Source organism: Cutaneotrichosporon cavernicola (genome assembly GCF_030864355.1).
Source record: "Cutaneotrichosporon cavernicola HIS019 DNA, chromosome: 2".
Lineage (NCBI taxonomy): Eukaryota > Fungi > Basidiomycota > Tremellomycetes > Trichosporonales > Trichosporonaceae > Cutaneotrichosporon > Cutaneotrichosporon cavernicola.
This window is the reverse complement of record NC_083394.1, coordinates 3,203,005-3,221,532: the sequence shown is the minus strand read 5'-3', so window position 1 is coordinate 3,221,532 and position 18,528 is coordinate 3,203,005. Positions and strand designations below refer to the sequence as shown.

General features: G+C 61.3%; 8 protein-coding genes across 8 annotated transcripts; 5 read left to right on the top strand and 3 right to left on the bottom strand.

Annotated features, from left to right (window-relative positions):
* Window positions 1-15: 15 nt before the first annotated feature.
* On the top strand, window positions 16-3,177 carry GCV2 (uncharacterized protein; the record flags this gene model as incomplete). Its single annotated transcript, XM_060598353.1, has 1 exon — window positions 16-3,177. The coding sequence occupies one exon, from the start codon at window positions 16-18 to the stop codon at window positions 3,175-3,177; it is 3,162 nt and encodes a 1,053-aa protein (XP_060455155.1).
* Window positions 3,178-3,826: 649 nt separating this feature from the next.
* Window positions 3,827-4,485, bottom strand: CcaverHIS019_0212500 (uncharacterized protein; the record flags this gene model as incomplete). Its single annotated transcript, XM_060598352.1, has 5 exons — window positions 3,827-3,876; window positions 3,910-3,967; window positions 4,122-4,242; window positions 4,278-4,339; window positions 4,378-4,485. 5 exons carry the CDS (start codon window positions 4,483-4,485, stop codon window positions 3,827-3,829), a joined length of 399 nt encoding a protein of 132 aa, XP_060455154.1.
* A 205-nt stretch (window positions 4,486-4,690) lies between these two features.
* On the top strand, window positions 4,691-6,682 carry NUG1 (uncharacterized protein; the record flags this gene model as incomplete). Its single annotated transcript, XM_060598351.1, has 3 exons — window positions 4,691-4,703; window positions 4,736-4,863; window positions 4,895-6,682. 3 exons carry the CDS (start codon window positions 4,691-4,693, stop codon window positions 6,680-6,682), a joined length of 1,929 nt encoding a protein of 642 aa, XP_060455153.1.
* Window positions 6,683-6,905: 223 nt separating this feature from the next.
* MDE1 (uncharacterized protein) lies at window positions 6,906-8,271 on the top strand (the record flags this gene model as incomplete). Its single annotated transcript, XM_060598350.1, has 6 exons — window positions 6,906-6,995; window positions 7,134-7,222; window positions 7,378-7,516; window positions 7,566-7,659; window positions 7,860-8,102; window positions 8,165-8,271. 6 exons carry the CDS (start codon window positions 6,906-6,908, stop codon window positions 8,269-8,271), a joined length of 762 nt encoding a protein of 253 aa, XP_060455152.1.
* Window positions 8,272-8,391: 120 nt separating this feature from the next.
* Window positions 8,392-11,063, bottom strand: COA1 (uncharacterized protein; the record flags this gene model as incomplete). Its single annotated transcript, XM_060598349.1, has 7 exons — window positions 8,392-8,492; window positions 8,770-9,134; window positions 9,191-9,322; window positions 9,419-9,535; window positions 9,762-9,954; window positions 10,080-10,413; window positions 10,683-11,063. 7 exons carry the CDS (start codon window positions 11,061-11,063, stop codon window positions 8,392-8,394), a joined length of 1,623 nt encoding a protein of 540 aa, XP_060455151.1.
* A 527-nt stretch (window positions 11,064-11,590) lies between these two features.
* SSF1 (uncharacterized protein) lies at window positions 11,591-13,072 on the top strand (the record flags this gene model as incomplete). Its single annotated transcript, XM_060598348.1, has 3 exons — window positions 11,591-11,683; window positions 11,718-11,971; window positions 12,019-13,072. 3 exons carry the CDS (start codon window positions 11,591-11,593, stop codon window positions 13,070-13,072), a joined length of 1,401 nt encoding a protein of 466 aa, XP_060455150.1.
* Window positions 13,073-13,134: 62 nt separating this feature from the next.
* Window positions 13,135-14,052, bottom strand: STE14 (uncharacterized protein; the record flags this gene model as incomplete). The annotated part of the gene is made up of 3 exons (XM_060598347.1): window positions 13,135-13,487; window positions 13,521-13,652; window positions 13,689-14,052. 3 exons carry the CDS (start codon window positions 14,050-14,052, stop codon window positions 13,135-13,137), a joined length of 849 nt encoding a protein of 282 aa, XP_060455149.1.
* Window positions 14,053-14,413: 361 nt separating this feature from the next.
* On the top strand, window positions 14,414-18,469 carry CcaverHIS019_0212440 (uncharacterized protein; the record flags this gene model as incomplete). Its single annotated transcript, XM_060598346.1, has 5 exons — window positions 14,414-14,428; window positions 14,471-14,529; window positions 14,561-15,413; window positions 15,464-17,666; window positions 18,120-18,469. 5 exons carry the CDS (start codon window positions 14,414-14,416, stop codon window positions 18,467-18,469), a joined length of 3,480 nt encoding a protein of 1,159 aa, XP_060455148.1.
* Window positions 18,470-18,528: the final 59 nt, after the last annotated feature.

The following is an 18,528-nucleotide window of genomic DNA, read 5'->3' as shown; positions in this document are numbered from 1 at the left end:
GTCCCCCCATCCACAATGCTCGTTAACATCTCGCGCCGCGCACCGCGTATGTACGCGCCTCTGCGTGCGCGCGCGCTCGCCACCTCTGCATCGCGTCTCAACCCCCGTTCCACCGAGCCAGTCCGCTCGACCACGGCCACACAGCCCCACCCCCTTCCTCCCTCCAAGTCGTTCCGTCCTGCCGCGACCTCAATCTTCACGCCGCTCGACACTTTCGTCCCCCGTCACGTCGGCCCCACCGAGAAGGACACCCAGGAGATGCTCGACACTCTCGGGTACAAGACGATGGACGACTTTGTCAAGGCGACCGTCCCTGATGACGTTCGCATTTCCGAGTTCACCAGCAATGACATTGCGCCGTACTCGGAGCTTGAGCTTCTCCGCCGCGTCGAGGAGATTGGCTCCATGAACAAGAACATGAAGTCGTACATTGGTATGGGCTACCACAATGCTGTCGTCCCCCCCGTTATCCAGCGTAGCTTGTTCGAGAACCCGGGCTGGTACACCGCCTACACGCCCTACTCGCCCGAGCAGTCGCAGGGTCGCCTCGAGTCGCTCATCAACTACCAGACCGTGACCATTCAGCTCACCGGTCTCCCGATTGCCAACGCCTCGCTCCTTGACGAGGCGACCGCCGCCGCCGAGGCTATGGCTATGGCGGCTGCCGCCGTGCCCAAGGGCAAGTTCTCCAAGGGCAAGAACGTCTTCCTCGTCTCGCCCACCATTGCTCCCCAGACTGTCGACGTCCTCCGCACTCGCTGCACTGGCTTTGGCGTTGAGCTCCAGATTGCCGAGTCCAACGAGGGCTTCAAGGCTGAGGTTGCCAAGCTTGGCGACAAGCTGATTGGTGCTCTCCTCCCCTACCCCGACGTCAACGGTGAGGTCATTGACTGGACTTCGGTCGCCTCGGACCTCAAGAGCCACGGCGCCATGGTCGTCGTCGCGTCCGACCTCCTCGCCCTCACTATGCTCAAGCCTCCCGGAGAGTGGGGCGCCGACATTGTCCTTGGCAACTCGCAGCGCTTCGGTGTCCCCGTCGGCTACGGTGGTCCCCACGCCGCCTTCTTCGCCGTCACCGAGGACCTCAAGCGCAAGATCCCCGGCCGTATCGTTGGTCTCTCGCACGACGCCTCGGGCGCCCCCGCCTACCGTCTCGCGCTCCAGACCCGTGAGCAGCACATTCGCCGTGAGAAGGCCACCTCGAACGTGTGCACTGCCCAGGCCCTCCTCGCCAACATGGCCGCCATGTACGCCGTCTACCACGGCCCCGAGGGTCTCCGCAAGATTGCCGGCAAGACTCACCAGCTCACCAAGGTCCTCGCCGAGGCCCTCACTGGCCTTGAGTACACCGTCACCAACAAGCAGTTCTTCGACACCCTCACCGTGGACGTCTCGACTGCCGGTGTCACCGCCGACCAGATCCACAAGACCTCGGTCGCCTCGGGCATCAACTTCCGTCGCATCGACGACAAGCACGTCGGTATCACCCTTGACGAGTCGGTTGGCCCGCTCGACCTCACCGACATTGTCAACGTCTTCTACCGCGCCAAGGGCCTCAAGGAGATCCAGCCCAACACCCTTGACGACATCTCGCAGAAGCTCAACTTCTCGGCCCAGTCGGCTCTCACCCAGCCCATTGACAGCCCCATGGCCCGCACCACCGCGTTCTTGCCCCAGCCTGTCTTCAACCGTCACCACTCGGAGACGGACATGCTCCGCTACATGATGCACCTCCAGCAGAAGGACTACTCGCTGGTCCATGGCATGATCCCTCTCGGCTCGTGCACCATGAAGCTCAACTCGACCTCGTCGATGCAGCCTCTCTCGTGGAAGGAGTTTGGCGGTGTCCACCCCTTCGCCCCCGTCGACCAGGCCGAGGGCTACAAGACCATGCTCACTGAGCTCGAGAAGGACCTCTCGCTCGTCACCGGTTACGACGCCACCTCGCTCCAGCCCAACTCGGGTGCTTCGGGCGAGTTTGCCGGCCTCAAGGTCATTGACGCGTACCACAAGTCGCGTGGTGACAGCCACCGTAATGTCTGCCTGATCCCCCTCTCGGCCCACGGCACCAACCCCGCCTCGGCCGCCATGATGGGCTGGAAGGTGGTCCCCATTAAGGCCCTCAACGACGGCTCGCTCGACCTCAAGGACCTTGAGGAGAAGGCCGTCAAGCACAAGGACAACCTCGCTGCGTTCATGGTCACCTACCCCTCGACTTTCGGTACCTTTGACGAGGGTATCGAGAAGGCGACCAGTCTCGTTCACGAGAACGGTGGTCAGGTCTACGTCGACGGCGCCAACGCCAACGCCCTCGTTGGTCTTACCTCGCTCGGCCGTGTCGGTGGCGACGTCTCGCACACCAACCTCCACAAGACCTTCTCGATCCCCCACGGTGGCGGTGGCCCCGGTGTCGGCCCCATCTCGGTCAAGAAGCACCTTGCGCCCTTCCTCCCCGGTCACTCGCTCGTCAAGACAGGTGGCGAGCACGCCATCACCGCCGTCTCGGCTGCCCCCTACGGCTCGGCATCGATCAACCTCATCTCGTGGGCGTACATCAAGATGCTCGGCGGTGCTGGTCTTACCGAGTCGTCCAAGATGGCTCTCCTCAACGCCAACTACATTGCTGAGCGCCTCCGTCCCTACTACAACCTCCGCTTCACCAACAAGAACGGCCACTGCGCCCACGAGTGCCTGATCGACCTCGCCGAGTTCGAGGACAAGGCCGGTCTCCGTGTTCCCGACTTCTCGAAGCGTCTCCAGGACTACTCCTTCCACCCGCCCACAGCCCAGTGGCCCATCAGCACCTGCTGGCTCATTGAGCCCACCGAGTCCGAGCCCAAGCACGAGCTCGACCGCCTCGTCGACGCCCTCATCAGCATCCGCAAGGAGGTCGACGAGGTCATCGAGGGCAAGCAGGACAAGGACAACAACGTGTTCAAGAACGCCCCCCACCCGCTGTCGGTTATCACCGGCGAGAAGTGGGACCTCCCCTACTCGCGCGAGAAGGCCGCGTACCCCGTCCCCGGGCTGAAGAAGTCAAAGTTCTGGCCCACGGTTGGCCGTCTCGACGACGCCGCCGGAGACCTCAACCTCATCTGCGAGGTAAGCAACCCTTCTGACAACGCTAATTTCTCTAGTGCGGCACTGTGGAAGATTGGCAAGCGTAGACGGCTCTGAGAGATATGGACAGCAGACGCGTTGAGCAAGACGCGCCGGTCGCCAGGCCGTGTCCTCTTCGTCTCGGACTCTTGGATCGTTTCAGTGCATATACCTCATCATCAGTTAAGTTCAACCTAGCGCAATCTCAATAGAATCGTCGTGTTATAACATTATGCAGTTTCGTCAGTAAAGCGGTGAGCGTCAAGGACGCGAGGCAGGAGGCGGGAGATGTGGCTTTGTAGACGATGAGGTAAGGAGATGGTACGAGCTCAAATTGTCTCCCCCCTCCCCCGCTCACAAAATGTGTAGAAACATGAAACTTGACCAACAACACATGTTCGATCCAGCGGCAGGCCCGCAGCAACTCTCCATTATTGATTATTGGCGATGTACAAGCAACCCGTTCCTAGTGGGGAGAGCGGTTGGGCTGACAAGCGATACATCTCCGACCACGCCGGGCGACCCCCCTTGTGGCCGTAGGCGGTCAGTTTGCAGTCGCTCCATCCCCAGCGTCTCAGTATCGATGCGACGGTTCTCCCAGCTCAATATTGCTAAACCTCCTAACTACTTCCCCCTCCCCTCAAATTGTCTCCCCCCTCCCCCCCCCCCTCTCTCCCCCCATCCCCCCTCACCGGCCCAACTCCCATCCGAACTCTATGTATGCATATCAAAGCATAGTGAGGAACTTCTTCACATCCGCCTCGCTCCGGAACCCAACTGATTGTCAGATACTCTAGATAATCAACTCACGGAACTTGTTCTTGACCTTGCCGTCCTTGAACGCGACGACGGTCGGGAGCGCGGTCACCTGGCGTAAGCATGTAAGCATCGACGTGCCTCGCGTGCCCGGTGCCCACCCGTCTTCCCACCCCTCCCAACCCCAACCCTCCACCTCCCCACACCCCACTCCCCACACCCCGCTCCTCCCAGCCTCTATCAGTCTCGGATCTGGGCCGACGCACCTTGAACTCGCCCGCCAGCTCGGGGTGCTTGTCAACATCGACGGTCACGAGGTCGAACTCGGTCTCGGGCCCAGTGAGCTTCTTGAGAACCGGCGAGAGCACGCGGCACGGCTGGCACCAGCTTGACATTAGCTCTCTCTTAACTCTGAGGCATACTCGGCGTAGAAATCAACCAAGACCGGCTTGGAGCCGCCGTCAATCGCGCGCGCCTTGAACGCCTATCATTAGCATTAGAGCCAGTTTGGAGGTGACGCACAGCAGGGTCAACGTCGAGGAAGTGGTCACGTCGCACGGCCGAGGTCGATAATCCCCGCGCAATAGTCAGGGAACGGGCAGTGCAGAGGGAGGAGCGAAGAAGCGACATGGTGGATGATGCAGTTGAGCTTTGAGCTGGCTGAGGAAGCCGTTCTAGGTTGTTCATAAAGTGGAGGTGCGGAGATTGGCAATGTCCGCTGGCTGGGCTCAGGCTGGGGTGAGTGGGTTTGAGATTTGGGTGGCCAAAATTGTTTCACTCTCCCTGCTTGATATATTGACATCGTTGTGACATCGCTCCTCACAAGCTCACGAACATGCCCAAAGCAAGTACGTCTAGAAGAGAATCCGGCTTACACCAGAAAACAGCTCCAAGCCAAAGGGAAAGGTTTATTCGGTGCCGACGGCGCGGCGCCAGAAAGACGGCGGGGTGCCCAAGCTCACGGCGCTGAAGAGCAAGGCGCAGACCGGCCGCTTCGCCAAAGCAAGGGTGAGCCTTCCCCAAACCAAGCTGATAGCAGCCCGAAAGAGCCGGCGGACCAACTTCGATCCACGCGCTTGCCAGCACGTCCCGGCATGCAGGAGATAACTTTATCGAAGCCGTGGAGGAGGACTTGGCGCCCGTCGACGCGTCGCTTACAGTCCGCGACAGCTCGGCCAAGGCTTTCATGCGCGAGCTGCGCAAGGTTATTGAGCGTGCGGACGTCATTATCCAGGTGCTTGATGCGCGTGATCCGGAGGGAACGCGATCCAAATGGGTCGAGGAGGAGGTGCGCAAGCGCGACTCGAAGGGCAAGAAGCTCATCTTTGTCATTAACAAGATCGACCTTGTGCCCATCGACAATCTCCAATCCTGGCTCAAGCACCTGAAGCACACAGCCGCAACCTGGCCATTCAAGAGTTCGACCCAGTCCCAGCGCGGACATCTCAGCCAGGCGACAGTGCCGCTCACAGCCCAGAGCGTACCCGGACAAAAGCAGACGCTGCGCGAGCTCCCCCAGACCAGCTCGAGTATGGGCGCGACTGAGCTCCTCGGCGCGCTCAAACAGTACGCACTCAGCACTCCTCATTCGGCCCTGACTGTGGGCGTCGTCGGATACCCGAACGTCGGCAAGTCATCGCTCATCAACTCCCTCAAGCGCTCACGCGCTTGTGGCGTCGCCGCTATGCCAGGCAAGACTCGTGTCGTGCAGGAGGTTGTGCTTGACAAGGGCGTCAAGATTCTCGACTGTCCCGGTGTTGTGCTCGAGGACATCCGCGACTTGGCGAGCGGGGACAGTAAGCGGAAACAGGCCGAGATGATGCTCCGTAACGCCGTCAAGGCCGAACTCGTCGAGGACCCCGTCGCGCCCATCGACGTCGTGCTCGAACGCGCAGACCCCCAGCTCCTCATGAACCTCTACAACCTGCCTCCATGGGACGACACGAAGGACTTTCTCATCAAGCTCGCCCTCACGCGCGGTCGCCTCGGGCGTGGCGGCATTCCAGACCTCGAAGCCGCAGCTGTACAGGTTCTGCGTGACTGGAACTCGGGCAAGATTCCATACTACACCCGTCCGCCGGCTGTGCACACGTCGAGCAAACCACAGGAGGCGGCTGAGGCGGCCGACGCCGACGCCGACGTCGCCATGGACGGTGCGCGCGTCGGCGACGCCAAAATCCTCAACAACCTCAGCGAGGCGTTTACCCTCGACGGGCTGTTCGACGACATCGGCGGCGAGGGCGACTGGGACGGTGAGGAGGGCGACGCCGGCTTCGTCGCTGACGAGATGGAGGAGGACGTCGCTCCTCCATCAGCGCCCGCCTTGGCCCCAGTCGCGGCGTCGGCCTCGGCATGGGCCGGCGCATTCTCCCCTGCATCGTCCGCCTCCTCCCCCGTCGGCCGCTCCATTTCCCTCTCCCCCCCTCCCTTCCCCACATCAACCTTCAACCCCTCACTGAAGAACACACGTACCTTCAACGCCCCCGCCCGCGCCGCAGCCGATCCAACCCGCCTCTTCACCGCCGAGGAACGCGCCGCCCTCCCAACCATGAGTGGGGACAAGCAAAAGGCGAAGAAGGAAGCGAAGAAGGCCAAGAAACGTCGTGCGGCCGCCGAACAAACTGAAGGCGAACTCCTCCTCGGCTTTATGGGGATGGACGTCGACGAGACGGCCTACGAGCCACCCAAGACCGCCAAGCAGCGCCGCATCGAGAAGAAGGAGCGTAAAGAGGTACGTGAGGTGCGCCAGGTGGACGTCCAGGTAGCCAAGGAACGCGACTTTGCAAGCTTCCTGGCGGCCATGGGTGAGGACGAGGACGAGTTGTAGGCATCTAGAGACATCTAGACATCTAGACAGCGAGACATGTATAATTGCCGCCTGTAGCATGTCGCGCACGTCGCGTCATTAGAAATTTGTAATGGATTTGCTCGTATTTCAGCGGGTATCAGTCCGATTTCGCACGTGCCTCCCTCCACATGAAAGTTGATCCTTGGCTTGTTGACAACCCGAACCCCCTCTCTTCTCTCATTCTTCTCTTGGACTACTGGCAATGGCACCAATTACTCTCCCAGGTTACGGCGACGTTGAGCCCCTCTCGCCCGCCGCCGAGGCACTCGTGAAGAGCGACGACCCCGAGCACGTGAGTCACTCAGTCACTCTTGGGCCGCACGGTCGGACTCTGCATGGACACTCGCTGACCCCGCGCCATGTCACCTGTCTGTCACCTGCCTCACCTGCATAATCCTTATCTCCTACAACTTCCGTTATGCCCACGTAGCCCGCAAACCTCATCCCCGAGCTCTGCCGCGAGTTCTACAAGCTCGGATGGGTTACTGGTACCGGCGGTGGTATCAGCATGCGCCAGGGGTAAGTCTTCATCTTCCCCCCCCCCCCCCCCCCCCCTCGTCTTCCTCCCTATCCTCCCATCTCCCTCTCTTAACCCCCCCCCCCCCCCCCCCCCCCCCCCCCCTCCTCCCCCCCCTCCCCCCTCCTACCCCCTCCTTCCAACGTACTAACCCCAGCCCTCTCGTATACCTCGCCCCCTCTGGCGTGCAGAAGGAACGTATCCTCCCAGAGCACATGTTCGTGCTCCCCTTTGCCCAGAGCTCGGTCCCGAAGCCGGGGAGTAAGCGCGACTTTATGCGGATCCCCTCTAAGAAGGTACTTATTAGCTAGTGGAGTCTGGATGGACCTAGAGAGCTGATCATAGGGCCTGTCCGAGTCGCAGTGCACGCCGCTGTTCTGGAATGCTTTTACGCAACGTGACGCGCAGAGCTGTATTCACACGCATTCGCAGCATGCTGGTGGGTAGCTTTCTCTTTCTCTGTTTCAGCTACCATCCCTACCTCAGCTTTTCCTTTCATCCTTCTCTTCCACCCCTACTAACCCACACCCCTCTCCAACGCGTTTGGCCCCTTGGCGCGCCGGCGGGCCAGCCCTCACTCCTCCCCGCTCGCCCGCCCGCTTTCCTCTTGCTTCGCTCCAGACTCGTCGCTCACATCAGTCATGCTCACCCTCCTCCTGGGCAAGAACGCCAAGTCGTTCCGCATCTCGCACCAGGAGATGATCAAGGGCGTGCGCCTCGGCGGCGTCGGCAAGACCCTCGCCTACTTCAACACCCTCGAGGTGCCCATTATCGAGAACACGGCGCGCGAGGAAGACCTCACTGAGAGCATGGCCGAAGCCATGACGACGTACCCCGACGCTGCGGCCATTCTCGTGCGTCGGCACGGCGTGTATATTTGGGGTGAATAGCAGCTGCAGGACAGTTTACTAAACTGTCCCTTGTGTTCTTCACGCTCACACCAGGCCCCACTTGGGAGTCGGCCAAGACGCAAGCCGAGTGCCTCGACTATTTGTTCGAAATCGCTGTCAAGATGCTCCTGGCTGGCATGCCACTCGAGGGTGACAACTAGACTTTTCTTTATTTGCATGGATCATTCGCTTCGCCTCGGTGTGATTGTGCGACTCAAGTTCTGCCACAGACACAGGTCACGCGCCTCAGCTGTCAGATGCTGCATGTCTACTGGAAGTGTCTAGGCCAGGATCGCATCGACATAGTCTGCAAACGAGTCGTATACTCTGTCGGGCGGGTGAGACCCTTCTTCGGCACCAGGCCGGTACTTGCCCGTCCGCACTGTGATCAGTTTTATTCGTGCTCTCCCTCCCTTTACTTCCAAGTTCCTCCCTCCCCTCGTTCCTCTTCTCGTACCTCATCTCTGCACCTGGTTCAGACTCACCAAGAATCCGCTGCAACCCCAACTCTCTAGCTCCTCCTCCGAGATCATTATCAACATCATCCCCAACAATAGCCACCTCCCCATCCTCGGCCCTTCCTATCTCCCTCAGCCTTGCCAGCGCCAACTCAAAGAAAGCCCTGGTAGGCTTCCCGACAACTTCGGCCCTAACTCCACTGGCGTACTCCAGCGCAGCGACATAAGGCCCAATACCGAGGTTCAACCCGGCCGGAAGTGTGTCCGTCGCATTGCCCTGGGAGAACGCAGCCCTGTGGGGCGCAATGAGGACCGGCTTTCGTCCAATACCGGGGGACGGGGAGGGGTTTCTGGAAATGGCGGGGGTAGACGCCGCTGTCATGTCCTCTCGAGAGTCGGTGGGGAGAAGTGGTTCCTGCTTGAGGATGCGGAAGGCCGTGTTCAGGTTCTCGTAGCCGAAGCCGGGGGGGTGCAGGCCGATCACGACGGCGTCGCATTCGGCTGGAGGGCGAGTGGTGAGAGACTTGAATTCGTCGAGCGCGTTCGGGGATAAGAGGAGATATGGGCTGGCGTGAGAGGGCTATTGGCGTAGGACAATGGCGGTGATGGAAGGAGGACTCACGACAAACCCCGTTTCTCGACGAGTGCACGGCAAGCCCCAAGACTCGTCATTAGTTCCTGGGGGGAGGCGTGCAGGCCCATATCCCCGAGCGTGGAGAGGAGGCGGGTCTCGGACTGTTGCGAGTTGTTTGAGCTGCATTTAGCTGCATCCAGGCCGCACAGCGAATGTCAGAAGAGGCTGAGTGTAGCAGGAAGGGAGGGCGACGAAGGGAAGATGAGGTCAACGCACCACAGGATGAAGGGCACGCGCGCATCCCTCAACCGCTCAAGCGCAGCCACGGCGCGGGGTGTAGGCGCGTTCCCGACATACAGCGTGCCATTGAGGTCGATAAGGAGTGCTTTAGCGCTGTCGTCAGACTGCACGAAAGGGGGCCGAACATTTTAGGCATGAGTTGAACTCTTGGTAATCCGGACATGAATGTGGACAAAACAACAAGATGACCTCGGTGGAGGTCCGAATGTCCCGACATTTTATGACGTCTATGTCTCACAGCTCAAAAGATTGCTGACCTCATTCCGGTCAAGATGCATTGGAATGGTTGTAGGGTTGTACATATGCTCTATCCCTCTACACCGCCCGCGTCTCGGGGATCCACGCCACCGCCTTGGTCGGCTGGACTGGGGCGACCTCGGCAGGTGACGAGAGGGTGACGTCGGCCGCAGGGTTGGACGTATCGGCCGCTGCCTCGTCGGGAAGGACGGGGCGGCCGACCTTGTCATCGAGTCGGATGGTGTCGCCGTACTCGCCGACGAGCTTGTAGCGGACTGGAGTTAGCGTGGGGTGGGGATGTGGAGAGGAGACGCTCCGAAATGTTGAGATAGGATAGAAATCTCCCTTCCTCGCACCAGACCTGTACGTCGTACAACACTCGCCCGTCACCGTCACTCACCAATGCGCCACCCCGCGCCCTGCGTCGGCCGGATAGACGTAAAGTACACCGTGCCCTCCTGCTTGTCGCCGCGCATGCGGAACTTGACATCAATGCGGCCCTGCATGAGGTTGATCCCGCCCGCGATCCATGGCTCGCCAAAGCCCCAGTAGTTGCGCGAGAAGCGGACGTGGTCGCCAAGCAACTGAGCCACTTCGGGGCTGTTGCGAAGCTGGAACGACACCTGGCGCACCACTGACGAAGAGTAGCGCTCGTTGTTGGTCGCGTAGAGGATGAAGAGACCCCAGCCGCCAAGGCCTAGGACACCGAGCGCGATCCACAACCCTATCCGGGACTGGTGTTAGCCATGCCCCAAGCCTCTCATTCCGAATGCCTCCACCAGCCCACGACGCCCTCTCAGATCGAGCAGCCACACTCTCCAACCAACATAGCCTCGAGCAACAAACAGCCGCTGTTCTGGGCAGAGTCCTCTCGTCGATGGGCCACCTCCCGAGCTCGCGTAGCTGTCGAGTTGCCGATGCCGGCCCAAACTTGATTTTTCCTTCCCAGCCTTTCCCAAACCCACCCCTCCCCATATCTCCCCTCCCTCTCTTCCGCACTCACGTTCACAACAGGCAAATCCCTCGTAGGACGCTGGTAGATGGCGCGCGGCGCCGCACTCTCATTGAACATATGCTCCTCGAGCTTGGGCTTGGGCGCTGGCCGTGGTCCAGCCCGGTTGCTCCTTGGGCGCGAGTGCTGCCGCTCGAGTTCCCATGGGCTCATAACTCCAGGCATCCCACGCAGCGCAGGGCGGTTGTGGACGTCGCGCGGCGTGGCCTTGCCGTCAAATGTCGTCGGCTCCATTGGTGCAGACGGGGGCGGCGGCGGCCGCCTCTTGGGCTTGACGGGGGCGTCTGGCTCGTCGGCATACCATCGGCGGAGGAGGGGCTGTGGGCGGAGTGGAGCCCGGACGGGGCGGAGGAGAGTGAGCCGCAGCGACATTTGTGTGGTTGTGATGGAAGGGAGTGGGTGGATTTTGAGGTGGTGCGAACGAGAGCTGGCAAGACTTGAAGCCATGTGACCCGTTCCTTCTTCCTTTGGTCCTTTGGCTCGGGTGGCCTGGGTGAAGACCCCGGACCGTTTATCCCGACGCCGAGCTCTTCGACTTTAAAGTGGGGGGATCAGATTGGAGGAAGGGGCACCGTGTCAACCACGTTTCAGAACCCACTACCTCCATCACCATCACAACTACTGTAATAACTGATGCTCGCTTCATCAAAGTTGGAGCTCGGCGATGTAGAGAGTGAGGGAGCGGGGTATTCATACTCATACCCCCGCGCCGACATGATCGTTATCTGATTAACGTGGGTGGGCAAGCTCCCCTTCGCTGCCACGCGGCTTTCACGTGTGATACCTCATTGGAATGACGTGGGGCCGTCGCCACCCAGGGCACATTCACAATATTTCGGACCACCTACGACCTTCACCTAGCCACCTAACAACATCTCAATTTCCATCAACCACTCGCAATGGGCAAGCGTAGAAGAAAGAACAGGACCCACCTTAAGGGCGCACAGGCAAGCGAGGCCGAGGTCAGCGCCCCCAAGTCGTTTGTCATCAAGGTACGTCTGCTAGGATGAATGCAGCTGACTGTAGTCTGGGCATGTGACAAAATCAGTGGAAGCACTCGTCCGCGACGTCCGCCAGGTCATGGAGCCCAACACGGCTACCCGCCTTCGCGAGCGCCCAGGAGCCCGCCTTCGCGACTATCTCACCATCGCGCCGACACTCGGCGTCACCCACCTCATGGGGTTTACGCTCACTGATGCCGCGAATCTGCATCTCCGCGTAGCGCGTCTCCCCCAGGGCCCAACGCTCACCTTCCGTGTGCTGCGCTACTCGCTGATGAAGTGAGTTCCACCTTTGACTTTTTTCTTTTCCGTTTTGCTAACCACAGGGACATCACCAACGCCCGCGGGACGCTGCGCAACATCGCCAAGTCACCTGGCGGCGAGTACCGCAACCCCCCGCTGCTCGTGCTCAACGGGTTCCAGCAGCCAACTGATGGCACCGCACTGCCGCAGCTCCGCCTCGTCTCGACTATGTTCCAGGGCCTCTTCCCTCCCATCCAGGTCGAGAAGAGTGCTCTCCCGACTTTCCGCCGCGTCCTCCTCGTCTCGTACAACCACTCCACGGGTCTCGTGAGCATCCGGCACTTTATCATCAGCGTGCGCCCGCAGGGTGTTTCGCGCCGCGTTCGCAAGCTCCTTAACCCATCCAAGGCACCGGACCTTACCCGCGCCGACGACATTGCCGATTACCTCCTTCGCCGGCGAGGAAGCAGCCCGGGATCGGAGGGGTACGACAGCATGAGCGAGAGCGAGGCGAGCGAGGCGGAGAGTGACTCGAACGCCGTCGAGCTGCCCGAGGACTATGTCGGGCGCGGGAACCGTAAGGGCGAGCGTAAGGCTGTCCGTCTGCTTGAGACTGGGCCGCGACTCGAGCTGCAGCTCGTCAAGATCGTCGAGGGTCTGGTCGGGAGCAAGCGTGGCGAGGGACAAACCGTGTTCCACCACTTTGAGGCGCGAAGCAAGGGTCAGAACGCTGCTCAGCAGCGCGCACACGACGAACGGCGGCGGTTGCGCGAGGCCCGCCGTGCTGAGCAGGCTGCGAACGTCGCGCGCAAGAAGGCAGAGAAGGCCAAGGCCAAGGGCGAGGACGAGGAGGAAGAGGAGGAGGAGAGCGACGTTGACGTCGACGGGCTGTCTGACATGGACCCCGAGGAGGCGCTTGAGCGTCGCCGCGCTGCCGCGGAGGATGATGACGACGAGGAGGAGGATGACGAGGACGGATTTGACTACGAGGACCACGGTGCGGACGCCGACGACGACGACGGGTGGGACGCGGATGCTCTGGCTGGCGACGTCAGCGACGAGGAGGAAGAGGAGAGCTCTGACGAGGATGAGGTGCGGCCGCCACCGCCGAAGCGCCGCGTGAAGCCCAAGCACTAGGACCTCAAGCACTAGATTATATGCATGCGTACAGCCCAGACCCCAACCCAAGGTCCCCAGAACTACTTGATCAGCCAGGGGAGGCCTGAGCCCACCTTGTTGGAGTATACCGTGTACGCCTCGCCGAAGAAGTTGCGCAACCACACTTCCTCGTCCTTGATGCGCGAGCCGAAGAAGCGCCCAAGCACAACAACGAATGCCAGCGTACTGAATATGTTGCAGAGGAGGAGTTGCGTGCCGACAGCCCAGTAGAAGAAACCGACGTAGCTCGGGTGCCGGACGTACGCGTACACGCCGTGGGTGATGAGGACGTGGTCGTTGAGCTTGACGCGCTTGACAATGTGCGAGAAGCTGTGGCCGGCCTGGACCATGGCGAGGGCGCGGAGCACCTCACCGAGGAGCATGAGTGCAGTGACTCAAGTCAGCTGGGGATCAGACGGGAGCTCACAGATGCAAAGGACGGGGACGGATGCGAAGGGCGACTTGAACTTGCCCGGCCAGAAGTAAGAGGAGATGAAGTACTCGGCCAGTCCGGCCGCATGGGCGTAATGGTAGTGTGCGCCGTTGTTGAGGAGGAACGCTGTAGTCAGCTCAGTCGGCCCTATCGCGAGCTCACCATCAATGGACAACTTGTGGTAGTTCCATCCGGCAGTGGTCCAGAATTCGAGGAGATGGAACAATCCCATGGCGGCGAGGTAGATTCCGAGCTGAGGACGCGCCCAGCCCGCCGTGTCCAGGCCAGCAAAGCGCCAGAGCGGGGCAGCGGCTGCGAAGAGGCCGACTCCCAAAAGAGCGCCGAGAATGGCGCTAATAACGCTTGCCCCAAGAGGTGTGTTTGGAAGGCTTCCCTTGGCCTGGTGCACCATCCGTACGCCAGGTCCAGCGACAGCGTCGTCGTCGTCGGTAAGCGCACGAGAGCCATTGACCTTGAAGGCCTCGGGCTTGCGTTCGCGGAGAGAAGATATCTGCTCGCCGGACATCGGTCCTGAAATGGTTTGTGCCGACATGCTTGCAAGAAGGCAAGATGTAAGATAAGATGAACAAGACCAAGAACAAAAGACAATGGATGTCTCTCATCTCCATCATCTCGACGCGCCGAATCGCGGGGACCCCAGGTTCATTAGGCCCGCTGTCACGTGGCCAGGCACCACGCCTAACCGACTACCACTTTGCTTCGCACTTTCAACATCACTCCTCACCGTCCCCGTCGCCGCTCCGCACTCTTCTCCGTCCATCCGCCACCTACATTTACTTAGCCGGCCATCACGGCGCGCCAAGACCTCCCTTTAAATATTGCTGAAGGAATTGGCCCTTGGGATCCAACACACTGCCCGCACCGCCATGGACACTGTCCCCGTGCGCACCTCCACCTCTTGTTTAGCTGTTTACTGACCCCAGCCGTGGCAGCTCGCGGGCGCCGTTCACGATGTCCTGGAAGCCAAGGACGCACTCGCTCGGTACTCACCCACTAGTCAGAGCTGACTCCAGCGACTACAGGGACCATCATGGCGTCGCGCTCCGCGACCTGTATCGGCTGCTGAAGCGAAAGCGCGCAGGCGAATACATCGACGTCAGCTTGGATGTTGACGAGCTCGAAGGCCCCGATGATTATGACACTTGGAAAGCCGAGCGCGTTATTGACGCAGCTGGCGTCGCGGGAGTTGTCATTCCTCCCGTTCCTCCCGTTCCTCCCCAATCACCTCCATCACCCCCGCCCATAACAGTCGAACCTCCTAACGAGACCCCAGTTCCAACCCCAACCCCACCTCCCGAGCGCGAGCTGCGCCGTAGCTCCAGACCCTCGTCGCGTACAGCGAGCCGACACGGTACGCCTGCTGCTCCACGGTCGACTGAAACGCGCACCACCGTCGCGCTTGACGACGTGCTCCCGCGCCGCCCTGCCAGTTTCGGCGCGTTCGGGAGCGAGATCGAGGTGCCACCCTGGGAACCGCTGGACAACTACTGCCCCGCTGAAGACGCTGGACCGAGCGAGGCACACAGCGTCCTCATGCCGCTCGAAAATGATTACTCGGCACGTATCTCCAAGCTTCCGCATGTGCCACACACACGGCGGCGCGGAAGCAAGAACGAAGGACGGCCAGACTCGTACAAGCTCAGCGTCATGTTTGGGCTCAACCCCGTGTCAGGAGGTCTGACGCGCTCACCCAAAGTCGTGCTCACCGCCGACTGGCGGGTGGCACAAGCTGAGATGCGACATATCCGCGCAATGGAGCGGATAGAGGCCAAGAAGGCCACTGGGCGCTGGAGCCTGCGCCAACCAAAGAAACACCGCGGACCACCGGTACCTAAGGGCCACTGGGACTTCCTGCTCGACGAGATGGTAAGTCGGGCAGCACAGCTGAATGATTGATGTAACTGAGCTGACACCAGGAATGGATGCAGGTCGACTTCTCCGAGGAACGGAGATGGAAACGCGTCGTCGCACGCGAGTTCGCGTATCAGGCCGTCGAGTGGCACCTGAGCTCGCCAGGAGAAAAGGCTGAGCTCATGGTCGGCGGGCGCGGATGGGGCGCGTGCAAGGACATTGCCGTCCCCGGGCGAACGGAAGCCGATAAGATCGCCGAGGACGACGTCGAGGAGTTGTTGGTCGGAGCGGACCCCGAAGAGTCTGAGCTGGCCGAGGCGGAGGCCGAGGCGAGCGCACACGAACGGGGAGATACGACTGGCACCGAGGTGCTCAACGAGATCCTGGAACGACCAGAAGACAAACCGCCAGAGGGCGTCAAGATGGAAGTCGACGAGGACGCTGTGGGAGAAGCGGACGCTGAAGGAGAAGACGCGGACGGGGAGGATGCGGATGGGGAGGATGCGGATGGAGAAGCGGACGCAGACGGAGAGGAGGACGATGCGGACGACGGGGCCGAGGGCCAGGCCGTCGGACTCGAGGAGATCGCAGACGCCGAGAAGGAGGCCGAGGCCAAGCCCGATGGGAAGAAAGAGGACAGCCCCGAGGCGACCGTGCTGCCAAATCGCCTCCTGCTGTCCAAACGCTTCAAGGACGTCGAGGAGCTCGCGCGCGTGAGACAGCCTCTGCTGTACATGTCGGCCGAGGCGCCAACAGCCGACCTCACGACGCTTCCCCTCACTTCCAAAGAGAAGCAGGCCGCTACCGACAACGTCACCGATTCCGCATTCCTTTCTCCCTCGAATGATCCCCCACCATCGCTTCTCGAACTGTTCCCTGACCTCGCCGTGTATGGTGGCCCAACACCACCAGACGGCATCAAGGTGCACAGACGATTGGACGAAGGGCAAACGAGCGGTAACCGCTTGGCGCATACGTCGCGCATCCTGGACATCCGGCCCGTGTTCGTCTCTCATATCCAGCCCGCCAAGTCGCAGTTTGACATCGACGACGTGTGGGATATCCGTGACGGGCCGTGGTACGAGGACCCCAAGGGCAGTACGGACATTGCACCTGAAGTCGTCGCATGCAACTCGATGTTCTTCTCCGGGCGTAACATGCGTCCGTTCCATCACCACAACCCGCAAGCCAAACCGGAGGGCAACCGGCCGGACCCGACATGGTTGCCTGAGGAGGACAAGATCCTGCAGAAGCTCGTGTCGCAGTACGCATTCAACTGGCAGCTCGTGGCGGACGCCTTCAACACTGAACGTGTGACAATCCCGTCAGACCGGCGAACCGCGTACGACTGCTACGAGCATTGGAACCAGACTTGGGGCCCGGGCAAGAACAAGAGCAACGCTGAGACGCCTGCCGCAAACACGCCTACGCCTGTGCCAACCAAGGCAGCCGGGACGCCTGGTACGCCTGCAGCCAACGGCGCGCCCGGTCAGCCAATGGAACCGCCACCTCCTCCCGGTTTGTCGAAGCGCGAGGCGCGTGCCGCCAAGGCTGCGCGTTACGAGGGCACGACGAAGAAGGCTGTGCGGCATCAGGCGCTACACGACGCGATGCGAAGGCTGTCTCGGAGGCGCGACAATAAGGCCAAGGAGTCGGTCAAGGACCAGGAGCAGCGCGAGATCAACGTCCACGAGTCGCACGGCATGGTGCCGTACCCGAACGGTCAGCCGCCGACGCCCTTCGAGCTCGTCGAGGCCAAGTTCCAGCGCGACTTGCGGATGCAGGAGGCGCAGCAGCAGCGTCGTCTCTTACAGGAACAGCAGCGGCAGCAGCACGCAGCCCAGATGCGCGCTCAGCAGCAACAGTTAATGGCTGGCGCGAACGCACAGCAAGCTCGTCCGCCTGCTGTACGCCCTCCTGTCCCCGCCAACGGGAACATGGCGCAGGCGCAACTGCTCAACGCTGTCGCCGCGGCCTCTGCCGTCAACGGGAGACAGCAGCAGATGGCGAATGGGCAGCCGGCTGGACAGGCTAGCCCCGTGCCGAACGGTGCTAGACCTACGCCGGTGCAGATGACCCAGGCGCAGATCCAGATCCTCCAGCAGCAACGGGCGGCGGCGCAGGCTCAGGCTCAAGCTCAGGCCCAAGCCATGGCGCAGGCGCAGGCAGCCCAACAAGTGCGACAGCAGGCGGCGCACATGGGCACTCCGCAGAGCCAACCAGGCGCGCTGGCGTCCCCCTACGCGAGCGCCGGCGAGGTCCCCAACGGTGACACGCAAACATCACCCACTGTCCACGGGACAGTCCAGGCGAGTCCACAGCAACATGCCACACAGGCTGCGACGCAGGCGCAAGCGCAAGCTGCCGTACAGGCTCAGGCTCAGGCTCAGGCTCAAGCCCAAGCACAAGCCCAAGCACAAGCCCAAGCACAAGCCCAAGCACAAGCACAAGCACAAGCCCAAGCCCAAGCCCAGGCGCAAGCCCAGGCTCAAGCCCAAGCCCAGGCGCAAGCGCAGGCTCAAGCCGCGGCGGTAGCACAGGCGCAGCACGCACAGGCGCAAGCGCAGGCTCAACAAGCAGCGCAAGCTCAAGCTCAAGCTCAAGCCCAAGCACAAGCCCAAGCCGTTGCTCAAGCCCAGGCCGCAGCCCTACAGGCGCAACAGATGGGCCGAGTACCGAGCATGCCAATGCAGTTCCCGGCCCGCCCACAGCTCTCACCAGCCCAACAGCAGCACCTGCAGAACATTATCAACACGCTCACGGCGAGCGGCGCTCAAGTAACGCCGGACACCATCCGCGCCCTGCAGATCCAGATGCTGCGACAAGCCCAGCAGCAGGCCGCCGCGCAGGTACAGGCCCAGCAGCAAGCCGTCGCGCAAGCTCAAGCACAGGCGGCGGCACAGGCCCAGGCCCAGTTAGGTCTCGGAGTCCCGGGAACACCCGGGATGCAGACGCCTGGTCTGGCCACCCCACAGATGGGGATGCAGAATCTTCAGACGCCATTTGTGCGTTCTCCCAGCGTACATTCGCAGGGCGTACGGAGCAGCCCAAAGCCACCTAGCCAGGCTTAATATGGTATATTTTGTAGTTGTATGTATTGCCTGCGACATTCATTCCGCTCCACCTGGAT